At 42.1% G+C, this 19,001-nt stretch overlaps 2 protein-coding genes across 4 annotated transcripts; one reads left to right on the top strand and one right to left on the bottom strand.

Moving 5' to 3' along the window:
- Positions 1 to 582: 582 nt before the first annotated feature.
- On the bottom strand, positions 583 to 12,381 carry NSL1 (NSL1 component of MIS12 kinetochore complex). The gene is made up of 6 exons (XM_082049401.1): positions 12,061 to 12,381; positions 11,820 to 11,904; positions 7,333 to 7,463; positions 5,411 to 5,465; positions 2,741 to 2,808; positions 583 to 2,129 (listed from the first exon to the last, which is right to left on the bottom strand). The coding sequence occupies exons 1-6, from the start codon at positions 12,364 to 12,366 to the stop codon at positions 1,854 to 1,856; spliced, it is 921 nt and encodes a 306-aa protein (XP_081905527.1). The 5' UTR covers positions 12,367 to 12,381; the 3' UTR covers positions 583 to 1,853.
- LOC309438265 (putative deoxyribonuclease TATDN3) lies at positions 12,300 to 18,746 on the top strand. Of its 3 annotated transcripts, XM_082049404.1 has the most exons (10): positions 12,300 to 12,421; positions 12,492 to 12,524; positions 12,612 to 12,685; positions 13,207 to 13,291; positions 13,945 to 14,007; positions 15,071 to 15,180; positions 15,589 to 15,644; positions 15,860 to 15,972; positions 17,170 to 17,250; positions 17,647 to 18,746. In XM_082049404.1, the coding sequence occupies exons 1-10, from the start codon at positions 12,365 to 12,367 to the stop codon at positions 17,788 to 17,790; spliced, it is 816 nt and encodes a 271-aa protein (XP_081905530.1). In that variant the 5' UTR covers positions 12,300 to 12,364; the 3' UTR covers positions 17,791 to 18,746. The 3 variants fall into 3 exon arrangements, with proteins under 3 accessions (XP_081905530.1, XP_081905529.1, XP_081905528.1); XM_082049403.1 differs by having other exon boundaries at positions 12,319 to 12,421; positions 12,492 to 12,685; positions 17,173 to 17,250; XM_082049402.1 differs by having other exon boundaries at positions 12,319 to 12,421; positions 12,492 to 12,685.
- Positions 18,747 to 19,001: the final 255 nt, after the last annotated feature.

Here is a 19,001-nt window from a genome sequence, read left to right as displayed (position 1 = left end):
AATCTCCCAACATTAACATGCACTGTAGGGTGAATTTATTAATTCACTTATTAAGTTTAACCTACAGTGCTCTCCCTCCATATTTCTTAAGGCATTTGTCCTACCTTGGCCATTTGAGACGTGCCTGTTCCTCACTGTTTTCTGTACTGGCCTATCATTATTTGGAGACAATAGCAGGGAATCTTCCTATCAACACAGAAAATGTTCAAAAATCACCATGGCAGACATGCCAAATCTTGCACAGTATCTGCGGATCTTGGTGAAGGAAGCGATGGTGGGGATTTTTAACCCAGCACAGAGCACAGGTGCTTAAAGCTGCTAGAGCAATAAGTTGCTGTGTGATGAAAAACCGTCCTAGTCACTCGTTCCACAGCTTCGCCGCTCCAGTCCCTCTCACATCCTGCCCTCTCTTGCATTAGATGCTTTGTAGCCCTGAGATTAATAACAGTTCAAAGGCAGCGAACAGAACTATTTGTCACTTGAGCCAAAATTTAACACAGATGTCTTCTGAAGTACACTCACTGCTCAGTCACCACCTATCCCAGGATTAGAACCAACAACATTACCTGAAACTTTGATCTTTCTTAATTGATTTAATTTATTTTGTATAAAAACACACTTTTGTATATACAAGAGCGACGGGAAACACATATTTACAAAGGATTAAATATACAAAGTCTCAGCACAGGTGGTCACCTTTACAAAATAAATGCTAAAATCTGTCACATATATTCTTGAAAATTTTCATTCTCTTAAGGCATTAAATCAGAGCTAACCTTCTTACCACAATACATTTCATTAATAAAGTTTCTTAAAAAAACCCCTCCATTTACTGTGTGAGAAATACGTTGCATATTAGATGTATTTACTGCAAGCACATACAACCATAAAACAGAAAAAGTTATGAATGGTTAAGGCACAACGCTCAAATTAGCACTACTGTGCTATTGTTTAGGTACTAATCTATAAAGAAAAACTAAAAGTAAGCTAGCTCAACTTAATACCATTTACTGGTAGCCTAAACTGATCTTTAAAGTTTAGTCAAACATCACAAATGCATATATGACCCAGGTCAAGATCCTGTAATGTGTAGATACTGTCCAGGAAACCCCCAGACTGCATAATTGGATTACAGGAAATGTATCAGATTTTACCATTTTACCATATCAGATGGTAAAATGTGGATGGTCGGATCCTTGTGCAGAAGAGCACACTGCAAGTAAGTACATACAGTTACTAAAAATACGAGTTTAAACAAACACGACTATAAATAAGCCCAGCTGACCTAAATTCAGGAAAGTTGGAATAGTAGGAATCAATGTCACATTTGTGTGTGGCTTTTCTAAAAACAGTCACATCATAGCAAATCTGGTGTTTCCTATATGGTCCGGTGTCTATTTATTTTTAATTTATTTAAAAAACAGCTACCTGACTCAGTAATAAATAAAGGTGCATTAGGAGAACTAGTCACCCTCCAACCTCTTTAGAGACATGCTTAATGTAAATGAGCCCTCAGTGGTTTACTAGAAGACTGCTTGCATACATAAAGCACCTGCACAGCCCTGAGAAGGATAACGACTCAAGCTAAATGCTGTAATAAAAGAGCAAATAAAAGAGAGTTAATCAGCAAATATACTTGCTGGATATCAGATGCTACCGGTATGCGTAGGGTTTTATATACCATCAGTGTAACAGTAAACACAGAAATATTTAAAAGGATCAAAGACCGAATAAGTAATTAAACTGCCATGTGTAGCTGAATTAGACAGGAGACGAAGGTTTAAGAAAAAAGACTGAGCACACTGAACAAGAGTACAACTGAGTCTCCAGTCTGAAAATACTAAATGAGAAATTCATGCACTGAGAGTAATCTTCCTCCGTCGAAGTGGATAGCGTCTTCTTTCTGATGAATCTATGGCTTTTTTTCTTTTTAGCAAGACACAATTTTTACTGGTATCAGCGTTTGTCGGTGTGACTTCTCCTGATGACACGAATTTTTGGACATTATTTTCCTGCTTGGCATTGCAACCAACAAAGACTTCTTGCCGCAGCTTGCAGAGTTCCAAGGTTGGTTGCCAAGTTAACACTTGGGAAAAACCTTCTGCTCTTTCTATTAGTGCCGGGAGAGACTGCAAAAACAAACCCAAGTATTTCATGTTACACGGGAAAAATAACAGCTACAATGAATAAAATATGTTATTTAGATTCTGACAGGCACAAAAGCTTCAGTGTCTGGAGAGATGGTCCTTAGGACGGCAGGTGAAGGCTGGGAACTCAGAACTACCAGCCTAGCAGTGACCAGGGTCTGAACTCAGAGGCCATGCAAATAGTACGTCAAGTTTAGAAGTTCTTTCATGACATCTCTAAGCTGACTTAGCATCACGGGAACACCACAGTTCATGTCTAAGCTGGTACTGAAGTAATAAATGTCACACGCTATATAAAGGTACACAGGTTTTCAAAAGATGTTTTGTTTTTCAGATGCTGCAGGTTCTAAAATCTCTGTAAAAAATATTTCCTAGAGTCACAGGGTAATCCTCCTTATTACCACGTGAGGGGGAAAGCTTCACAGATACAACTTCAGCGGTCCAAACCTAAAGATATACTTGCTTCAAAAGCAGACACACAGGCTTTTTTGTACAAAACTATCAACGAGAGGAGTTAGAACTCCTGTTTAGTGACATATTAACAGATCAAGAAAATAAAAAACGTATCCTCTCGGAACACACAGAGATCTCACCTTCATTGCTCCGCTGATCTGTTTGGATGCCATTTCTGTCACCTGCTTCAGATCTGCAATGTAAGCATCTACAGAAAAACACGAAGCCCAAATAAAGTTCTGAAACATAACTCTCTCCCCCAGCACTTGCTATGGACTTCTTAGAAATGAGACAGAAAAGCAGTCCCTGTATAAAGCTTAAATCTACAACACATCGCTTTCATTATAGCATTGACAGTAACAGCCGGTACATGTTATCCTACTCTTGTTACTTTTTATCACTCAAATGGTAGTAGTGTCTGGCAGCCTCAACTATAGCAAGCCATGGAAGTTCTGCACTAGAAAACCTGCAGCTTATACAAAACATGAGACGCAATGGCAGGACCTGACATAAAGGAACAGTTATAAAGAAGTCTGCTTTTACAGTAAAGACTACATTTTTCTCCTGGCTTAACTTACCAAGCATTAATACAAGAATAAAAAAGAACAAAGCATAAACAACATGAACTGCATTCATAAGAAAAGGAAGAAAAAGAAGCTTTCAGGAACACGAAGCAGACAGCAGGTGCAGATACTGGAGGAAAATGGAATATACTTGATTGCAGTAACAACTTCACAGGATCATCAACATGATAGATGTCTTTGACAATTGATTTACAAGGAATAATAATTCTTTACTCAAGAGTTAAACTCTTTCATTAAAAAACTGATTCGCATGTTCTCTGCCATTATCCTGTCTGCAATGCTATGCCACCAACGAAAACTGAAAAATCAGCGGAGAGGCATGCGTGCCCCTGGGAAATGAACAGCCTCACCTTCACTACTATTATTTTTCCATAGGGCTTCACCAGTGGCGGCAGCACGATACTACGTTAGATGGTGCACTCACCTCTAAACCTTTGCAGATTTAAACACAGCGTTCTGCTTTGAAGTCTATCTCATTAGTGCTACTCAAGATAATTTAAGTCAATCACTGTATCGTAGCACAGTGTGACAGCGATCGCATGCTGAAACGTAGTAAGCAGGAAGAGATGGTGTTTTGTTGAATTGTCCGTCTGCATGCCCAACATGCTGATCAGACTGGGTTTAGGAACAGATAATCCACGTATGGACATGGATGCTAAAATGCACCATCATTCAGAGTCTAGAAGGAAAACCACTCCCACAGCAGCCTCTTTAAACACACCGTGGAGGTCTATGAATGGACCTTCTCTAAAAGAGGATATGTCCATAATGAAGCATCCTTACAGCAGAGTATTAGAATTAGAAGTCTGCTTATGAAATGGCAAGGAAGGGGTTAAATAAAAACGATCACCTGGATTATTCCAGTGATACAGAAAGACTGATACACAGTCAAATGAAATTTGCCTGCAGTTCAGCTTTACACGGACAGCATTATATTCCTCAGTGTTCAAGGCTTTCCAAAACGAAGGGAAATGAAAAAAGGAAACGAAAGGTATTGAGTAATCTAAACATTTTAGTTTGTGGCCACTGTACTTGCTAAACTGGGATACATAAACTTCCCAAAGACTACATAATACTAAAATTCAGCACAAACTATCTGCTATCTAGGCTAGGACTTTGCTGTTACCTAAACTAAAAAGGCAATACCTTAGTGCAAACTGTTACTAACTTGCAAGAAGCACTTAATTCACATCACGAAAACACAGATCTGGATACTCGAAACCAAAAGAAACCCAGATATGAAGTGACATCTTTTTACTGCTCCTGTTAGCTGCTTTGCTGCACAGGCTGGTGCTTCTAGAAGCAAAGTCTCCTGTCTGCAAAGAGGAAACAATGCCCAGGGTGAAGGCAGATCAGCAGGGTGAGAATTGGAAGATGAATCTCAGCTTCTCAAACTTTGCTTAATAAAATGGCTTGTTACACCAGCTTTACTTATGTGCAGTAATCCATAGTGAGAGTTGCGTACCATGCTTTTCCACTTGGAATAGCATTGGTAAACTCTGTCACTTTTCAATATTTAAGAACAGGCAAGATAGAACTTTCTGTTCCTTATGGTCAGCTTTATCAAAACACGTCCCAGTCTTCAACTGCAAAATACACCACCTTGTTCCAAGGAGTTTGTATAAATAACCTTCCAAAAGCATGCAGCAAACTTAGGATACTGCAGTTTTCTTTCTTCACCAATCCTTGCAAACGACACAAGGCAAGATAAAATTTGATGCCTACTTTGCAAGTTAGGAGAATGAACGCTGTCGCCCCGGAGTACTACACAACTGTTTTCAATTCCCTGAAGAAACCAACTGATTAGGAAGAGAGACCAAAGCATTTCTAGTATTCATGTAAAAGGAACACCAGAACGGTCAAAGTATAATGTCAGCGATCCATCTAGTTCCCCATCTGGCCACCACCAGTGGTGAAGAAGAGAAGTAACAAAACCTACCGAGGGCAGCTCTGTGACAATTTCTACCCAATACAGACACAGCGGCCGGCTTTTGCCTTGAAGTACAGCGCCTAACAGCAGACAGGACTTAGAACAAGAGAAATGGACACAACAAACTGATGCAGCAATACATTTAGTTATGACAAACTTCTAGCTATTTTAGTTAATTAGTTAAACAGTCTATTTTAAATAAATTTAAAGAGAGGAAACTACTTAAACATTTACAGCTAACCAGTAAGGTAGGCAGTGTTTCCTCGGTACAGTTGTCCTCCCCATGAAATCTTTACCTTGAGAAGGCTGGGGTCTTATCTCTTCTGGTGTTACCACAGGCTGGTAGAGTTTCTGTACATGATAAATAAAATAAAATAAATTCTGAAATACCCTTTCGGTTTCATGGATAGCTAATATACACATAGCAGTCAGAACAAAGGATAAAGTGTTAATACAGGGAGATGGCAGTGGAATTATTTAGATAAAAAATGTATTAGAAGTACAGTTTATAGATACTCAGTTACTAACTGTGTTCTGGTTAACACACTTAAGTTCACTATAAATACATCTTGAAAATCTGCAATAGTTTGCAGAATTCTAAGTATTAAAGCATGAGAACTAAACTAAAATCCAGGTATTTTGCAAGAAGCATTGCCACCTGCAGCACAACTGAGGAAAAAGAGCTGCTCAGGAGCCATTCACAAAACCAGTACATGTTCACAGAGGAGCAAACTTGAACAAAGAGTACATAAAGACAAAAAAATAAGAAAACTATTTAAATGACTACATTCTAGGCCTGCAACTATTTATGTGCATATTAGAACACTCTCCTTCACAAACCAAGCTCTCCGGCTTTTTGTTGCTACATGAGTCTTGTGACGACATCATTCAATTCTGACATGAAGTTAACTAATAATAAATAATTAATAAAACTAATATTTAGTTATATTAAAGGTGGAATTAGAAGTAACTACCAGAGAAGAAAGAAACAAAGCAAAGACATGGGAATGTAAGTTAGATCATCTGCAAGTCAGTATTCTTCACTACTTCAGGAGCAGTCCCTCAACCCTCTTCAACGAAAAGCAAGTAGGAGGAAAGTTATTTATTCCTCCCTGTAGTTTTACTGGAGCAAGTTTTTCACAGTTCACGAATCTTCTTAGCAAATTTACAGTAATGGCTCCAAGCACAAGAACAAACATTGCTTCCATTATCCTCAAACATCACAGAACGTATCGACTGAAAATCTACAGGATGATCTCTGGCTTTGGGAATTACAGAGAGATCACCGCACCAATGAGTGGGTCTCTCCAGGTAAACTGCATTTAAATACCACATCTTCATAGTTGCTCTTCATGCCTCAAAAAACAGGCATCCCAAGAGTAGCTAGGGTTAAAAAAAACCAAAAACATTCCTCAACCAAAAGCAGAGAAACCACTAGTACCTTTGCAGAAGTATCATAGAACCATACAATAGTCTGGGTTGGAAGGAACCTTCAAAGCTCATCTAGTCCCACCTCCTGCAATGAGCGGGGACATCTTCAACCAGATCAGGTTGCTCAGAGCCCCGTCCAGCCTGGCCCTGAATGTCTCCAGGGATGGGGCATCTACCACCTCTCGGGGCAACCTGGGCCAGTGTTTCACCACCCTCAGCGTAAAAAATGTCTTCCTCATGCAGGAAAGAAATTTAGCAACCAAGGACATGACTAGGTTGTTTAATGCCAGTAATTACTCTACACTCAGTGTAGAGAAATTACTGCACCTAATAACTCAATGTAGTTATTAGCTCAACAACAGCAGTTAGGAAAACACAGACATCTTTCTAACAGTCATACACTGCACATGATAGTATCTGTATATATCGTAAGATTTAATACTTCAACCAGCCTTCAGCTAAGCATTTCAGAAACCTGGATCTGACCAGATAAACAGGTGTATACTGGCTTGTAAATAATGAGTCCTCATGTTGAATCAGTCTGCTTAAGTAACTTGCTGAACTGTCCCACACGCCCAATGCACTCACAGTCACACCACTTCGTAGTAACACTCATTTTACTGAAGAAACAATTAATGCAAAAAAACAATTTCATTACGTGACAAAGAATCAAAAGCACCTACGGGAAGGAGCTTAAAGGTCAAGATTAGATGATTTATTTCTTCAAGTTACATGTGGTCAGCAGCTACTATATGCAAAGGTTTTCTGAAAGTCTTAGATTACTCACCAACATCTCTTGCTCTGCTTTCATGGTTTGGACAGCATGCATCAGGATCTTTTTAGGCCACTGCTTACGCTTTGTTGTTGTCTCTACTACTAGCTCATCAAATTGATCTTCGAGAATTTTAATGTTGGAGCCTAAATATGACAAACATACAAAGTTATTGTAGGAATTCTCCTACTTTTTTTTAATTTGAGAGAAAGTTATAAGGAAAAAAAACCAGCTTTAGATCTGAAATAAGAAATCATATAGAAATTAGAGCACAACTTGATGGTGGCCAGTTACTTTTGAAGTAGAAGACCTGGGTGTGGGGCAGAGAGGAGGCAGAGAACCACCTGTAACAAAAATAAAAAATGTAATTAACTATAAACTCTGAATCGATGAAGAAAGTATCACAAAGAAATGGCTCCCTTTCAAGATAACTTGTTTTTCAACGGAAGAAAAGCAATGCAAAATGCAGCAAGAGGTTTATCTGTGTAATTTACAAGCAGTAAACAAACACCAACTGTTCAAACAGTAATTTGAAGCCTGATTTTATATCATATAGAGCACAAATATGCAGTTTAACATGACAATCATAGAATCATTTTGGTTGGAAAAGGCCTTTAAGATCATCGAGTCCAACCATAACCTAACTCTGGTACTAAGCCATGTCACTAAGAATCTCATCTACGTGTCTTTTAAACCACTCCAGGGATGGTGGCTCCACCACTTCCCTGGGCAGCCTATTCTAATGCCCGACAACCCTTTTCAGGAAGAAATCTTTCCTAATGTCCAATCTGAATCTTCCCTGGTGCAACTTGAGGCCATTTCCTCTTGTCCTGTCACTTGCTACTTGGGAGAGGAGACCAACCCCCTCCATGCTCCAACCTCCTTTCAGGTAGTTGTAGACAGCGATAAGGTCTCCCCTCAGCCTCCTTTTCTCCAGGCTGAACAGCCCCAGCTCCCTCAGCTGCTCCTCAGACTTGTTCTTCAGACCCTTCACCAGCCTCATTGCCCTTCTCTGAACTCCAGCCCCAGCACAACATAAGATGCTACATTAATGAAATATTCTCCATCTTGGTGACATCTGTAATTACTAGTCATAAGGACTCTGCAAAAACCAAAACATCTTCTTTCAACATCTGAGGCCCAAGAGAATGTATGTGGCAGAAGCTGACTTTCACAGCTTGCTTTTCAATTGTAAGACTAGACTAAATACCTAGAACATATTTTCAGCTGTCAACTGGTGTTTTTACTGCTGCTACTCTACTAAAGGTACTTAGCTTCTCCAAGATGGTAATTAACAATTTTGAAAGCTTAAGATACTGTTTTAAAACTGGTTTCATAGACAAGTAAATGCCTACATTATAAACTATAAACAATTAAGAGTTATAGAAGGAAACAGAACTGCTCAGTCATATATCCTAACTGCATGTAACTGAAAGGCAGTGCATATTTCTGTATTCTTCCATGTGCACACTCATGTAATTTTTCTCCTCCAGTGGAAGTTTGAAACATTGACAATAGTTTTGCTTTCTTAATTTTTTAATTTAATTTTGTAAACTCCTTAGCATTTAAATTCAATGTTCCTACTAACGTGTTGAGCACAACTTGCAAGCCATGCAAAGTTTTCAATGCAGTGGTAAAGAATGAATTTTGAGCACCCTCTCTTGGTCAACCTGTGTAGAATTAGACTATTGTAAACCTCAGAAAGGCAAAATCAAGGTTTTATGAGTTTGCAGGTTGGTTTGTTTGTTTTACGATGAACATGAAATCATTTAAATACAGAGAGGAAAGACTTGAAACACTGGTCAACCTAAGCACTGAAGGCACAAAATGCCAGGTCACTTGGTGATTCAAACTGGATCAGATAGGCACATGAATAAATTTATGTCAAATTAAAAAGCACAATACAGTTCTTACACCTGCTTTACGCCAGCTGCAGGAAGATGACAGTATCTCAGCTGGCATAAAGTTAGACTTGTACAGACAAAGGATAACTTAGTGAAAATAACATCCATCTGGACCAAGTTTTCCTGTTAAGAAAATCCTGCTAAGAATTTTGGAACAAATTTGAATGAGTTAAGTGAGGCTGAATCAGTTCAGCATTTTGCATCATGAAAGCAGTGCATTTTTGACCTTGGAGTAAAAGGAGCTGGAGTGTTATCATTCTAGAACTACAACTGCAGAAGCTTCCTGAGCAAAACACAGCGCAAGGAGCTCTGTCTCCATAGCCAGTTCAATATATCTGTATTTTCAGCTCTGTGCCACTGTAAAAAGCATCAAGTTGCAGGCAAAACACATCTAATGCTAACACAGGTGAGCAAATGAATCACACTGAAATTTTGTTTGGACACCACACTACCAAGAATCTCCACTACTGCTACTTGAAAGACAACAATTATAAACATGTTCTATTTATTACATATAAATATATTATTATATAGCAATAATTTTAAACTATTACTTAATTTGTATATTAAATAGCAGCAACAAACATACTGCTAGTCTCCTGTTAGGACGAGGTCCTGGCCAATGTCCCAACGCAAGACCACTCAGGCTGGAATGGCCTTCAGGAGACCCCTCCTAACTGCAGGCTTCTGCTCAACAGCAGGGTCAACACCCAGTTCAAATCAGGTCATTCCAGACACTTGTCCAGTTGGTTCTTGGAAGCCTCCAGTGCTGGAGGCTACATAAGCTCTCTAGACAACCTTTTCCAATGCTCGGTTAGCCCAGTAGTGATTTTTTTAGTCTCTTACATCAGGTTAGAACCTTTCCTTTCAACCTGACCCTTGCCTGTGGTTCTCCCACTGCACACCTCAATAGCCTGGCTCCATATTTCCTGTAACCCCTGTAGGTACCAGAAGGCTGGCTTATCTTGTCTGCGCTAAACAAGCCAGTTCCTTAAGACTCAACCCACACAGCAAGTGTTCCAGTTCTCCACTCCAGTTTATCAAACTGAGTGCACTACTCCAGAGGTGCTCTTGCAAAATGTAGAGGAAAGGCAACTAATCACTTACCTGGATCTACTGACTGCACTCCCGTTGACACAATATCCTACCAAAGCCCACCAGGACACTCAAGCCCATGGCATCCTGCACCTCTGCAGGGGGTTATCCCGTCCTAGGTTTAGGGCTTTGCTTTTTGCCCTCGCTGAATTTCACGAGATTCCCAGATGCATTTCTCCAACCTGTTTATGCTCCACTGAATGGGCCTGCCCTTGAGCATATTTCCTGCATCCCACCCTGGCTGATGTCAGCTGCAAACTGGGTGAGGGCACCTTCCACCTCCTCCTCCAGGTCATGGATAAAGACATTAACAAGAACAAGTCACAGAATAGACACCTTGTAATCAACCCTGAGGTGAAAGCATGAGCAATTAAACCTCTGAGCTCACTGATCCAGCCACGATTCTCACCTACCTAGGCTATAACATCCTAGCTTGGGTCCTCTGGAAGACTGTCATTGAGTACTAGAGCAATTCCAATGGAAGACCACTGAGATGGCTGGCATCTGGAGCACATGATGTAGGAGAAGCTGCTGCAGAAGCTGTGCTTGCTCAGCCACGAGAATAGAATGTCAGGGGGTAATACAACTGCTACCCTCAGCTACCTAAAGGGTGGTTCCAGAGGGGCCAGAGACAGGCTTTTCCCAGACATGTGCAGCAAAAGGATGCACAGCAACAAACAGGTTACTGCAAAGGAAATTCCAAGAAGCCACAGGAATTTTTCACCATCAGTGCTGTCGAACACAGAAAACAATTGCCCAGAGGGGTGGGAAGCCTCCGGACTTGGAACCTATTGCTGTGTTCTAGCTTTAAAAATAGATCACTTTATTCCATTAAATTTTGTATATTCCCTTTGATAGGAGAAGCTGATGAAATGGAACATACTTTTTCCTAATCTCTTGAATGAAAAATCTTGTTTTGAAATACCAACTTCCTAAAAGCTTGCTGTAGACTTTCCAGCAAGACAGCTGCCATTAAGCTTAGATAAACCTTGATTTTTGCTATGTTAATATCAGATACTTTGTAGAGTCTCTAAGCTACTTTTCTCTGGTATTCAAGAGAAGATCCTTTATAGAACGATAGAACGCCTTGAGTTGGAAGAGACCCACAAGGATCAAGTCCAGCTTTTAGTTATGTAGGCACCATACCAGTGATAGCTGGAACTTGTGCCTCAAAAGCTATAAGGATCTTGACAGAGGTGTCAAATAGAGCAAGGTTCCTTCAGATAAAGCTGTTTCCTCTTTTCTGGGATACAGGTCGCTATTGTCTTGGTTATCCTTTTCAGTTATGAACACTGCTCTGCCAGAATCGTGCTCCTGCAAGGCAGCTCTCCAGAGATTTACACAGGCACATCCGAGCTGGAGTTTGCCCTCAGCAGCTCCGCGAGCATCCTTACTGCCACACACAGCTGGCGGAAAAGCCACCTCATTAAAAATACTATATGCAAAAAAAAAAAAGTCAGAACAAAACCACCCAGCAGGAAACGAATGGAAACCAACACATACCACTCTGCAGCTCCGAGTCCTCCGAAGTTTCCTCCCAGGGCTGGCCATCGATAGTAACATTCTCCCTCACCGCTGTCTCGAAGTTCTGCAAGACAAGGGGGTCCTGAGCAGCCACCTTTGGGGTGCAGGGCCGCACCGCCCGCAGCTGAAACGGCCCCTCCAGCCCCCTCACCGCCCTGCCCGGGCCGGCCACCTCAGGGGACGCAGCCACACAGACCCGCCGGGCCCCGCTCCGCCTCACCCAGAGCGCCTCTCCCGCGGCGGCGGGCCCGCCCGGCTGCCCCTGCGCCAGGGCCCGCACGAAGGGCGCGCACAGCGCCAGCACCTCGCTCAGCCCGCGCCGCGAGCAGCACCGCACCCGCGGGTCGCGCCGGGCGGCGGCGGCCGGGCTGAGCGGCAGCCCCGCGTCCGCCTCTCCCGCCGGCGGCGGCAACAACGGCGGGGCCGGGCCGGCCGCCATTTCCCGCCTCCGCCGCAAGGAAAATGCCGGCCCGGAAGCAGAACCTGCGGCCTGCCCTCCCCTTCCCCTCATCCCCGGGCGCGGCATGGCGGCGGGGCCGGTGGATTGCCACTGCCACCTCGCCGCGCCCTGCTTCCAGGCGGTGAGGCGCGGAGGGGCGGGAGGGCGCGGCGGCGCGGCCGCGGCGCTGAGGCAGTGCGTGTCTCTTGCAGGACGTGGCGGCCGTGGTGCGGGCGGCGGAGCAGGTGAGGCGGCCGGTAGCGACCCTCTCCTCGCTTTTCGGCGCCGCCGCCCGGCCTGGCTCAGCGCTCGGGTGTTTCTGTCTGCCGCAGGCGGCGGTGTCGGCGCTGGTGGTGGTGTCGGAGCACGCGGGGGAGTTCCGGAGCGTCCTGGAGCTGTCGGAGAGGTGGGGGCCGGCGCCCACCCGTGTCCCGAACGCGGGTCCGCGCCGTGACGGGAGCGGCTGGCGGCGCGGGAGCTGGCGGGGGACGTGCCGCCCTTTTCCTTTGTCAGGCTGGGCTTTCTTTTTGACTCCAAACTTGTTTTCTCTGTGGTTCACGGAATGGTTGGGGTTGGAAGGGACCCCTGGAGACCACCTAGTCCAACCCACCTGCTAAGGCAGGTTCACCCAGAGCAAATCTCACAGGAATGTGTCCAGGCGGGTTTTGAATGTCTCCAGACAAGGAGACTCCACAGCCTCTCTGGGCAGCCTGTTCCACATCTCTGGCACCTCAAAGTAAAGAAGTTGCTCCTCATATTCAGGTGGAACCTCGGTCTGTGCCTGTTGCCCCTCATCCTATCTTTGGGCACCACTGAAGGGAGGCTGGTCCCATCCTCTTGTCACCCTCCCTTGAGATATTTTTAAGCATTGATGAGATCTCAGCCTTCTCCAGTCTGTCACACCACTGATACATATTCTGTGTCTAGGTTCCCCGGGTTTGTTCTGCCCTGCCTGGGAGTTCACCCGGTTCAAGAGGTTTCGCCAGAGGAGCAGCGCAGTGTTACTTTGAAGGTAAAGCACAGGCAAGTTAGGTCAGCGCAGCTATGAGGTGCTGCTGAGATTGCTCAGGGCAGATGACGAGATGCTCTGGTCTGCCCGAATTAACTTCAGATCTGCCTAGGGATTTTTCTGCACTTCTGTAGTACAGAATACCCAGCAGACCAAATCCCAGGGTCTCTTAGCACATCCATTTGTTTATGTTAGTCTTGAAGCAGAATTGTTCACTGGAGTCATCTGGTCATATTATTGCAGTGAAACAGTGTTAAAAATCCCAAGTGAGTGTTTTGCTTACAGCAAACAGCACACATGTGCCTTTGCAGATGTCCCTTTGTTAGCATGGGAAGTTGAAAGTGACCATTTGTGTCCTTAGCCTGAAAAACGTGGAGTTTTTCTGCAGCCATTTGATGTTACTAGGCTTTTTATGGGCCTTATTTTAATCACCTCTTATGCTTCTGTGGAAATACCAATTTGAGATGAAAGGTCATTAAGCAGAGATGGGAAATCATGCAAGTTTCTAGGATCTGTCTGACCGCACAACTTGCAATAATGGCAAGTTTTAAGGTAAAGAATTTAAGAACAATGAAGGAAATTCTAATTTAATCATAATCATACTCCTTCCATCTTGTAAAGGCAGTGAGAGTTGCATCTTTAATTTGTTTTTGCAGGATCTGGATGCTGCATTACCACTTATAGAGCTCTACAAAGAAAAACTGGTGGGAATCGGAGAAGTAAGTAGCATTCCATATCTTGTTTAAACATCTATGTCTTTGGCAGCATCCGTCACCAGAATTATAGAAACTTACTGAATGCTTGGTTTTGTGTATACAATAAGTATTGCTGTCAGGCTGAACAAGCTCTAATTCCGATTTGTAATTATCTTGACGTGCTTTCCATCATAGATTTACCTGATTGCCTCTTTTCCTTTGTTATCACTATTAGGAAATAGGTGGCATTTATGCTGGTGGATTTAATAAGAAGAATTGCGTAATTATGCTATATTGTCTTAAATGTCTTTTGAGCCGTTCTCTGGCACAGTGAAGTGCCAAGTCATGTTGATATCCTCATTCAAATCCTCCCTGCCTTCTTCCCTGGCAAAGTCAGGCTAAGCTATGATTTCTGTACACCTTGCTGACTTGTACAGTCTTCTTCTTGTGATCCCTCATCTGTCTGTATCTGCATGTTGTCTCCTGTTTTACATTTGTTTATAAACTAGTTGAGGCTTGAAAGCTTTAGGGTAGAGCCTGTCTTTTGTGTGTTGGTACCAGAGGGACTTATGGCTGTTTCTGCACTGGCTGCAGGAAAAGCAGTTATTGGCAGAGCTTTGTAGCTAAACTCACTTTGTTTGTTGCAACTGTGAATGGGGGTGCTTTGACAAACTTTAAATTTTGCCTGAACATGTTTAAATCAAAAAAGTATATTATTAAAGGTGAATTTTTTGTTAGAGGTGGGGCTAAAGCTACAGGTTCAGGTCAGAAATTTCCTCTATTGGAGATCCAGATTTGAGACTTAATCTGAAATAGTATTCAATAGAATATAACCCCCCAGAAAACCAGTTACAGAGTAAAATGTTAAATACACTCACAAATGATTTTGTAGTTGAAAAGCTTATGGTAGAGAATGGATTCCTTTCTGAGTTAAGCTACAGTTGAGCTCATTGTAATTGCAGTCTCTAGTATATATAGTTTGAAATGCCTTGCAGGTTTGAAGCATTGTTTGCCTTTATATATGGTATTGTGGTTCAGTCAACTGTTAGATCTCTAAAATATTTTCACTTCTCTTCTTGTACTCTAGGTTGGACTAGATTTCACTCCCAGATTTGCCAGCACGGATGAACAGAAGGAAGGACAAAGACAGGTCTTGATCAAACAGATAGAGTTGGCAAGAAGACTGGATTTGCCTTTGTAGGTTTTATTTATATTAGTAGAAGAATTTTCCAGATCTCAGTAACATGTGTAAATATTTCTCAGGATTTGTAGTTACTAAGAGCCCACAGAACTTTTCTTACATGGATTAAACTGGCATAAGTGTCCTGTCAGTCTGCAGTTTGAGATTTGATTATAGAATTTTCCCTATGTTTGCACTTGAATACAGTGGTCTCCTGTGTCCTGTCCTTGGTATGCTGTTGCTATATCTTCACTGTAGCTAAAATGATTCATATATATGTCTCTAGATATTTTTCCCGATAAAAGTGTAATACAGATTAATTGTTTTCTTCCAAAGCTGCTGGTAGTTCATTTGTGTTTATCAAAAAAAAAAAAAAAAGGTTATTTGGTGAATTTCCTAATGCCAGACCTTTCCTTGCTGTGCAGAAATGTTCACTCCCGCTCAGCTGGAAGACCAACCATTAATCTCTTAAAGGAACAAGGTATGTGTGTTATGCATTTTCTCTATCATGTTTTTTGGCAACAGGATTTCTTCAGTTGTGCCATGTCCTCACATCAGTTTGTGTACATGAAGCTTGGGAGGAATAGTGCAGAGCTTCTGTATTCATTCTTTAGGCGGCTCATGTCCCATTGGAAGCTGACATTGCAGACCTGCTGTAAAAGCTGCTCCTGAGTTGGTTTGCTTCTTTCCTCTGAGGTGCCACGAAGGTGTTGCTCCATGCGTTTGATGGGAAGCCATCTGTAGCAATGGACGGGGTGAAAGCTGGATACTTCTTCTCCATTCCTCCTTCCATTATAAGGAGTGAACAGGTAACATTTAAAGGGATTTGCTCCTTCTCAGTGCTTGGGGAATGCAGCTAGTAGCTGACAGTTTACGATGGCAAACATAACTGTTTTTACTGTGCAGCTCAAGAATATGCTCTTTTTTAAAGTCTGTACAGTTTGAAGTGGGAGTAGCAGTACACGTGTACGGTTGCTGTCACCTGACATTTCTCAGTAGGAGCATCAGTTGCTTATAGCATTGCACATTTTTACTTTGGCTAAATTTCTACATGAGGCTTTTGCCTTAGCTAGAGTTTGGGAGGAAATTTTCGCTAAAACAGTCCAGCTATTCCCCAGTAACATGGGCTAAGAAAATAGATGTTTTTTTATCAGTTTAATGTGGTTTCTGATGAACTCTTCATTGGAAGCTTTTGTCACTGTACTCTTTTAGAGCCGGGACATGGTATGTGGAAAAGGACTAGTTTCTGTCTTAGTGCTGTGGCACTTTTTGTTCAAAAGGAGATCTGCTCAAAATTGGTTAAGTTACAGACCTTTGAAAAATTGCGATTATCACAAGGTACACCCAGCAACAAAGCAGCTAGATTGCTTAAAGATGGTTTTGGTCAGGTTCAGCCCTTGATTTGGTGAGACTGCTCTTTTAATTTCTACTCTGGGCTGCTGCAAGCCATGCTGACTCATTATTTTGGGGGACCAGTCTGTTTTCCATCCTGCACCATCATCACTTTTTGTGTTAAGCTCATGAAATGTTAGAAAGGAAAGGGCATGATTGAAGTGGAGGGGGTGTGAGGGATGGATGTAGATGGGGATGAGGTTAGGAACTTGGAGAAAGGAGAGCAAACTAGTGTTGGAAGCAGTGGTGGGAAAAAGCTACACAAATACATATATAGCAAAAGAGTAAATTAAAATTGCACTGGCAACTCTCAATATAGATTATTTTGTGTAATATAATTACATGATTTAATAAATAACAATGGATTCAGTGTTTAGATAATAGTACTTCAGATATTTAGAAAATAGGATAATCTTAATTTGAAGGTACTTCTTGAAGTATACCTTCTTGATATTCTTGCTTTCATTCTGAAATTGTTGATAAAATGCAGGCAGTGGCACCCAAGTCTTTTGATACTGCTTTTAAAAGCAGAGGATATCCTCCCTTCATACATTTTTTTATTTCCAAAGGTCTAAGTCCATAAAACATTTAATAACTGTCTTATTTTCTTCAAGAAGCAGAAACTTGTGAAGCTGTTACCTCTGGAAAGTATGTGCTTGGAAACTGACTCTCCTGCTCTGGGGCCTGAAAAACAGGTAAGTGGTTTGGGGAGGAACCTCTGTGTGTATATATCTGAACTGACACCTTATGGAAGTTAATTACTGGCACGGGAGAGTGAAGTAGTGTAAGCCCGGGCAAGGGACGAAAGAGGTTACCAAGTGAAGATTTTGAGATTAAAAAATCTGAGTTCTTGAGGCTGGGAAAGGAAAAGAAATTCCAGGAATGGGCAAAGGGGAAAAGAATTCAGGAATCATGGAACCATTTAGGTGGGAAAAGACCCTTAAGATCGAGTGAACTGTAAAGCAAGAAGGATAGTTGTAATTTCTGTCACAGATGCCACGATCTGACTGAAGTTGTGTGAGGAGTTACTGAATCTGAAATGACTGTCACCTGTAGGGATCTGTAATTTGTTCTTTTTTTTTTTTTTTCAGATGAGAAATGAACCAAAAAATATTTACATTGCTGCAGAATATATTGCTAAAATTAAAGGAATTCCAGTTGAAGAAGTTATAGAAGTGACTACACAGAATGCACTGAAAGTATTCCCCAAACTTCGGAACTTTCTTCGGATATAGACTTAGAAATATGTAATATTGCAGAAACTATTATTTATGGTATAATTAAAGACCAATGCTTATCTTGTCTTAAAGTGGAGTTTTGTTGCTGGAAAGTTCAAGAAGTGAGCAGTGTGTGTTATATGGATGCATAGAATGGATATAGTGAATTTCTCAACTACAGTCTTTGGCAGACACCAGTGTCATCCCTCAAATAATGATAAAGACAGGTTGCTCATTTGTATCTCTCTTATGTCTCTGAATGCATAGTTGGTAAAGAAGGGCACCACAAAAAGGGTCAGTTTAGTTTCTCGGGCTCTTTGCTCAGCTGCTCCCAGCCTGGGAGATGGCCAATGTGTGGTGCTGCATGTTCCCCTCATGCCTTAATTTCTTCTGACTGGAAGTCAGTCGGTTATGGGTCCACTCGTGATACATAAGCTCCTGTTAGGACTTGCAGACTGCGTATCCCTTTCTGAGCAATAAAAACCTGGCTGGACAGACATTCTGTGTATGTCGCATTGACTGGGATTTGTGAGTGATGCAGAAACAACACTTCTGATTTCTTTCAAAATACAGTGTGGGAAAACAATGGAAGATTGGCAAGGAGGATTGTAAACACGCTCACGTGGCATGTGGCTGGAGTGGAGAAAAACACAGTATCATAGTAATTGTTTACTCTCGTGTGTTGGACAACTAGAACATCAGTGTTTAGATAACATATACCTGTGATAAACTTAGAGGCACCTTGTCGATCATCCTTAAGGTTCCTGCCCTGCTGTGAGAACAAACAAAACACAGTGGTAAATTACACCTATGTGAACCCTTGAAATCCAGGTGAAAACAGTGGGTTTGGTGATCCTGTATCATGGACTGGGCTCCATGGTGCCTGTTGTCCCTGCTTGTGAGCCTCTGCCTGGGTGCTGCTTCAGGGATCCCCTGGCTGATAAGTAATGAAAATAAATTTATTCTGCGTGTCACTCATGGTTTTGTGGTTGTTCCTGTGTCCTGCCTGTGCTGGCTCATGCAGAATGAAAGAGTTACAGCCCTTCTACTCCTCTCCTTTTCCCTTGTATACAATAACTTAGCAGTTGCTCGGATCTTCGCTATTTTGTGAAAGGTTTGCTTTGGCTTTTAATTTTTTAAAAATCATATTCAAGGGAAGAACCCCGGGTTTTTTCCTATTTCAAGGGCTTACTCTTCTGACTGCTCAGTATCAGGAGACATGGGATGTG

The sequence above is a fragment of the Streptopelia decaocto genome, assembly GCF_964273445.1.
Source record: "Streptopelia decaocto genome assembly, chromosome: 3".
NCBI lineage: Eukaryota > Metazoa > Chordata > Aves > Columbiformes > Columbidae > Streptopelia > Streptopelia decaocto.
Note: the sequence above shows the minus strand (reverse complement) of the source record. Positions and strands in the feature narration are given on the sequence as shown.

What these genes read in the sequence shown, in the direction of transcription:
- LOC309438265 (XM_082049402.1), top strand. Translation starts at nt 12,365, where the DNA reads ATGGCGGCGGGGCCGGTGGATTGCCACTGCCACCTCGCCGCGCCCTGC. An exon ending in CCATTATAAGGAGTGAACAG is followed by an intron (nt 15,973 to 17,169) that starts GTAACATTTAAA and finishes ATTTTCTTCAAG; the next exon opens with AAGCAGAAACTTGTGAAGCT. An exon ending in CTCTGGGGCCTGAAAAACAG is followed by an intron (nt 17,251 to 17,646) that starts GTAAGTGGTTTG and finishes TTTTTTTTTCAG; the next exon opens with ATGAGAAATGAACCAAAAAA.
- NSL1 (XM_082049401.1), bottom strand. Translation starts at nt 12,366, where the DNA reads ATGCCGCGCCCGGGGATGAGGGGAAGGGGAGGGCAGGCCGCAGGTTCT. An exon ending in GGACTCGGAGCTGCAGAGTG is followed by an intron (nt 7,464 to 11,819) that starts GTATGTGTTGGT and finishes TGTCATATTTAG; the next exon opens with GCTCCAACATTAAAATTCTC. An exon ending in AGATCAGCGGAGCAATGAAG is followed by an intron (nt 2,130 to 2,740) that starts GTGAGATCTCTG and finishes TTGTTTTTGCAG; the next exon opens with TCTCTCCCGGCACTAATAGA.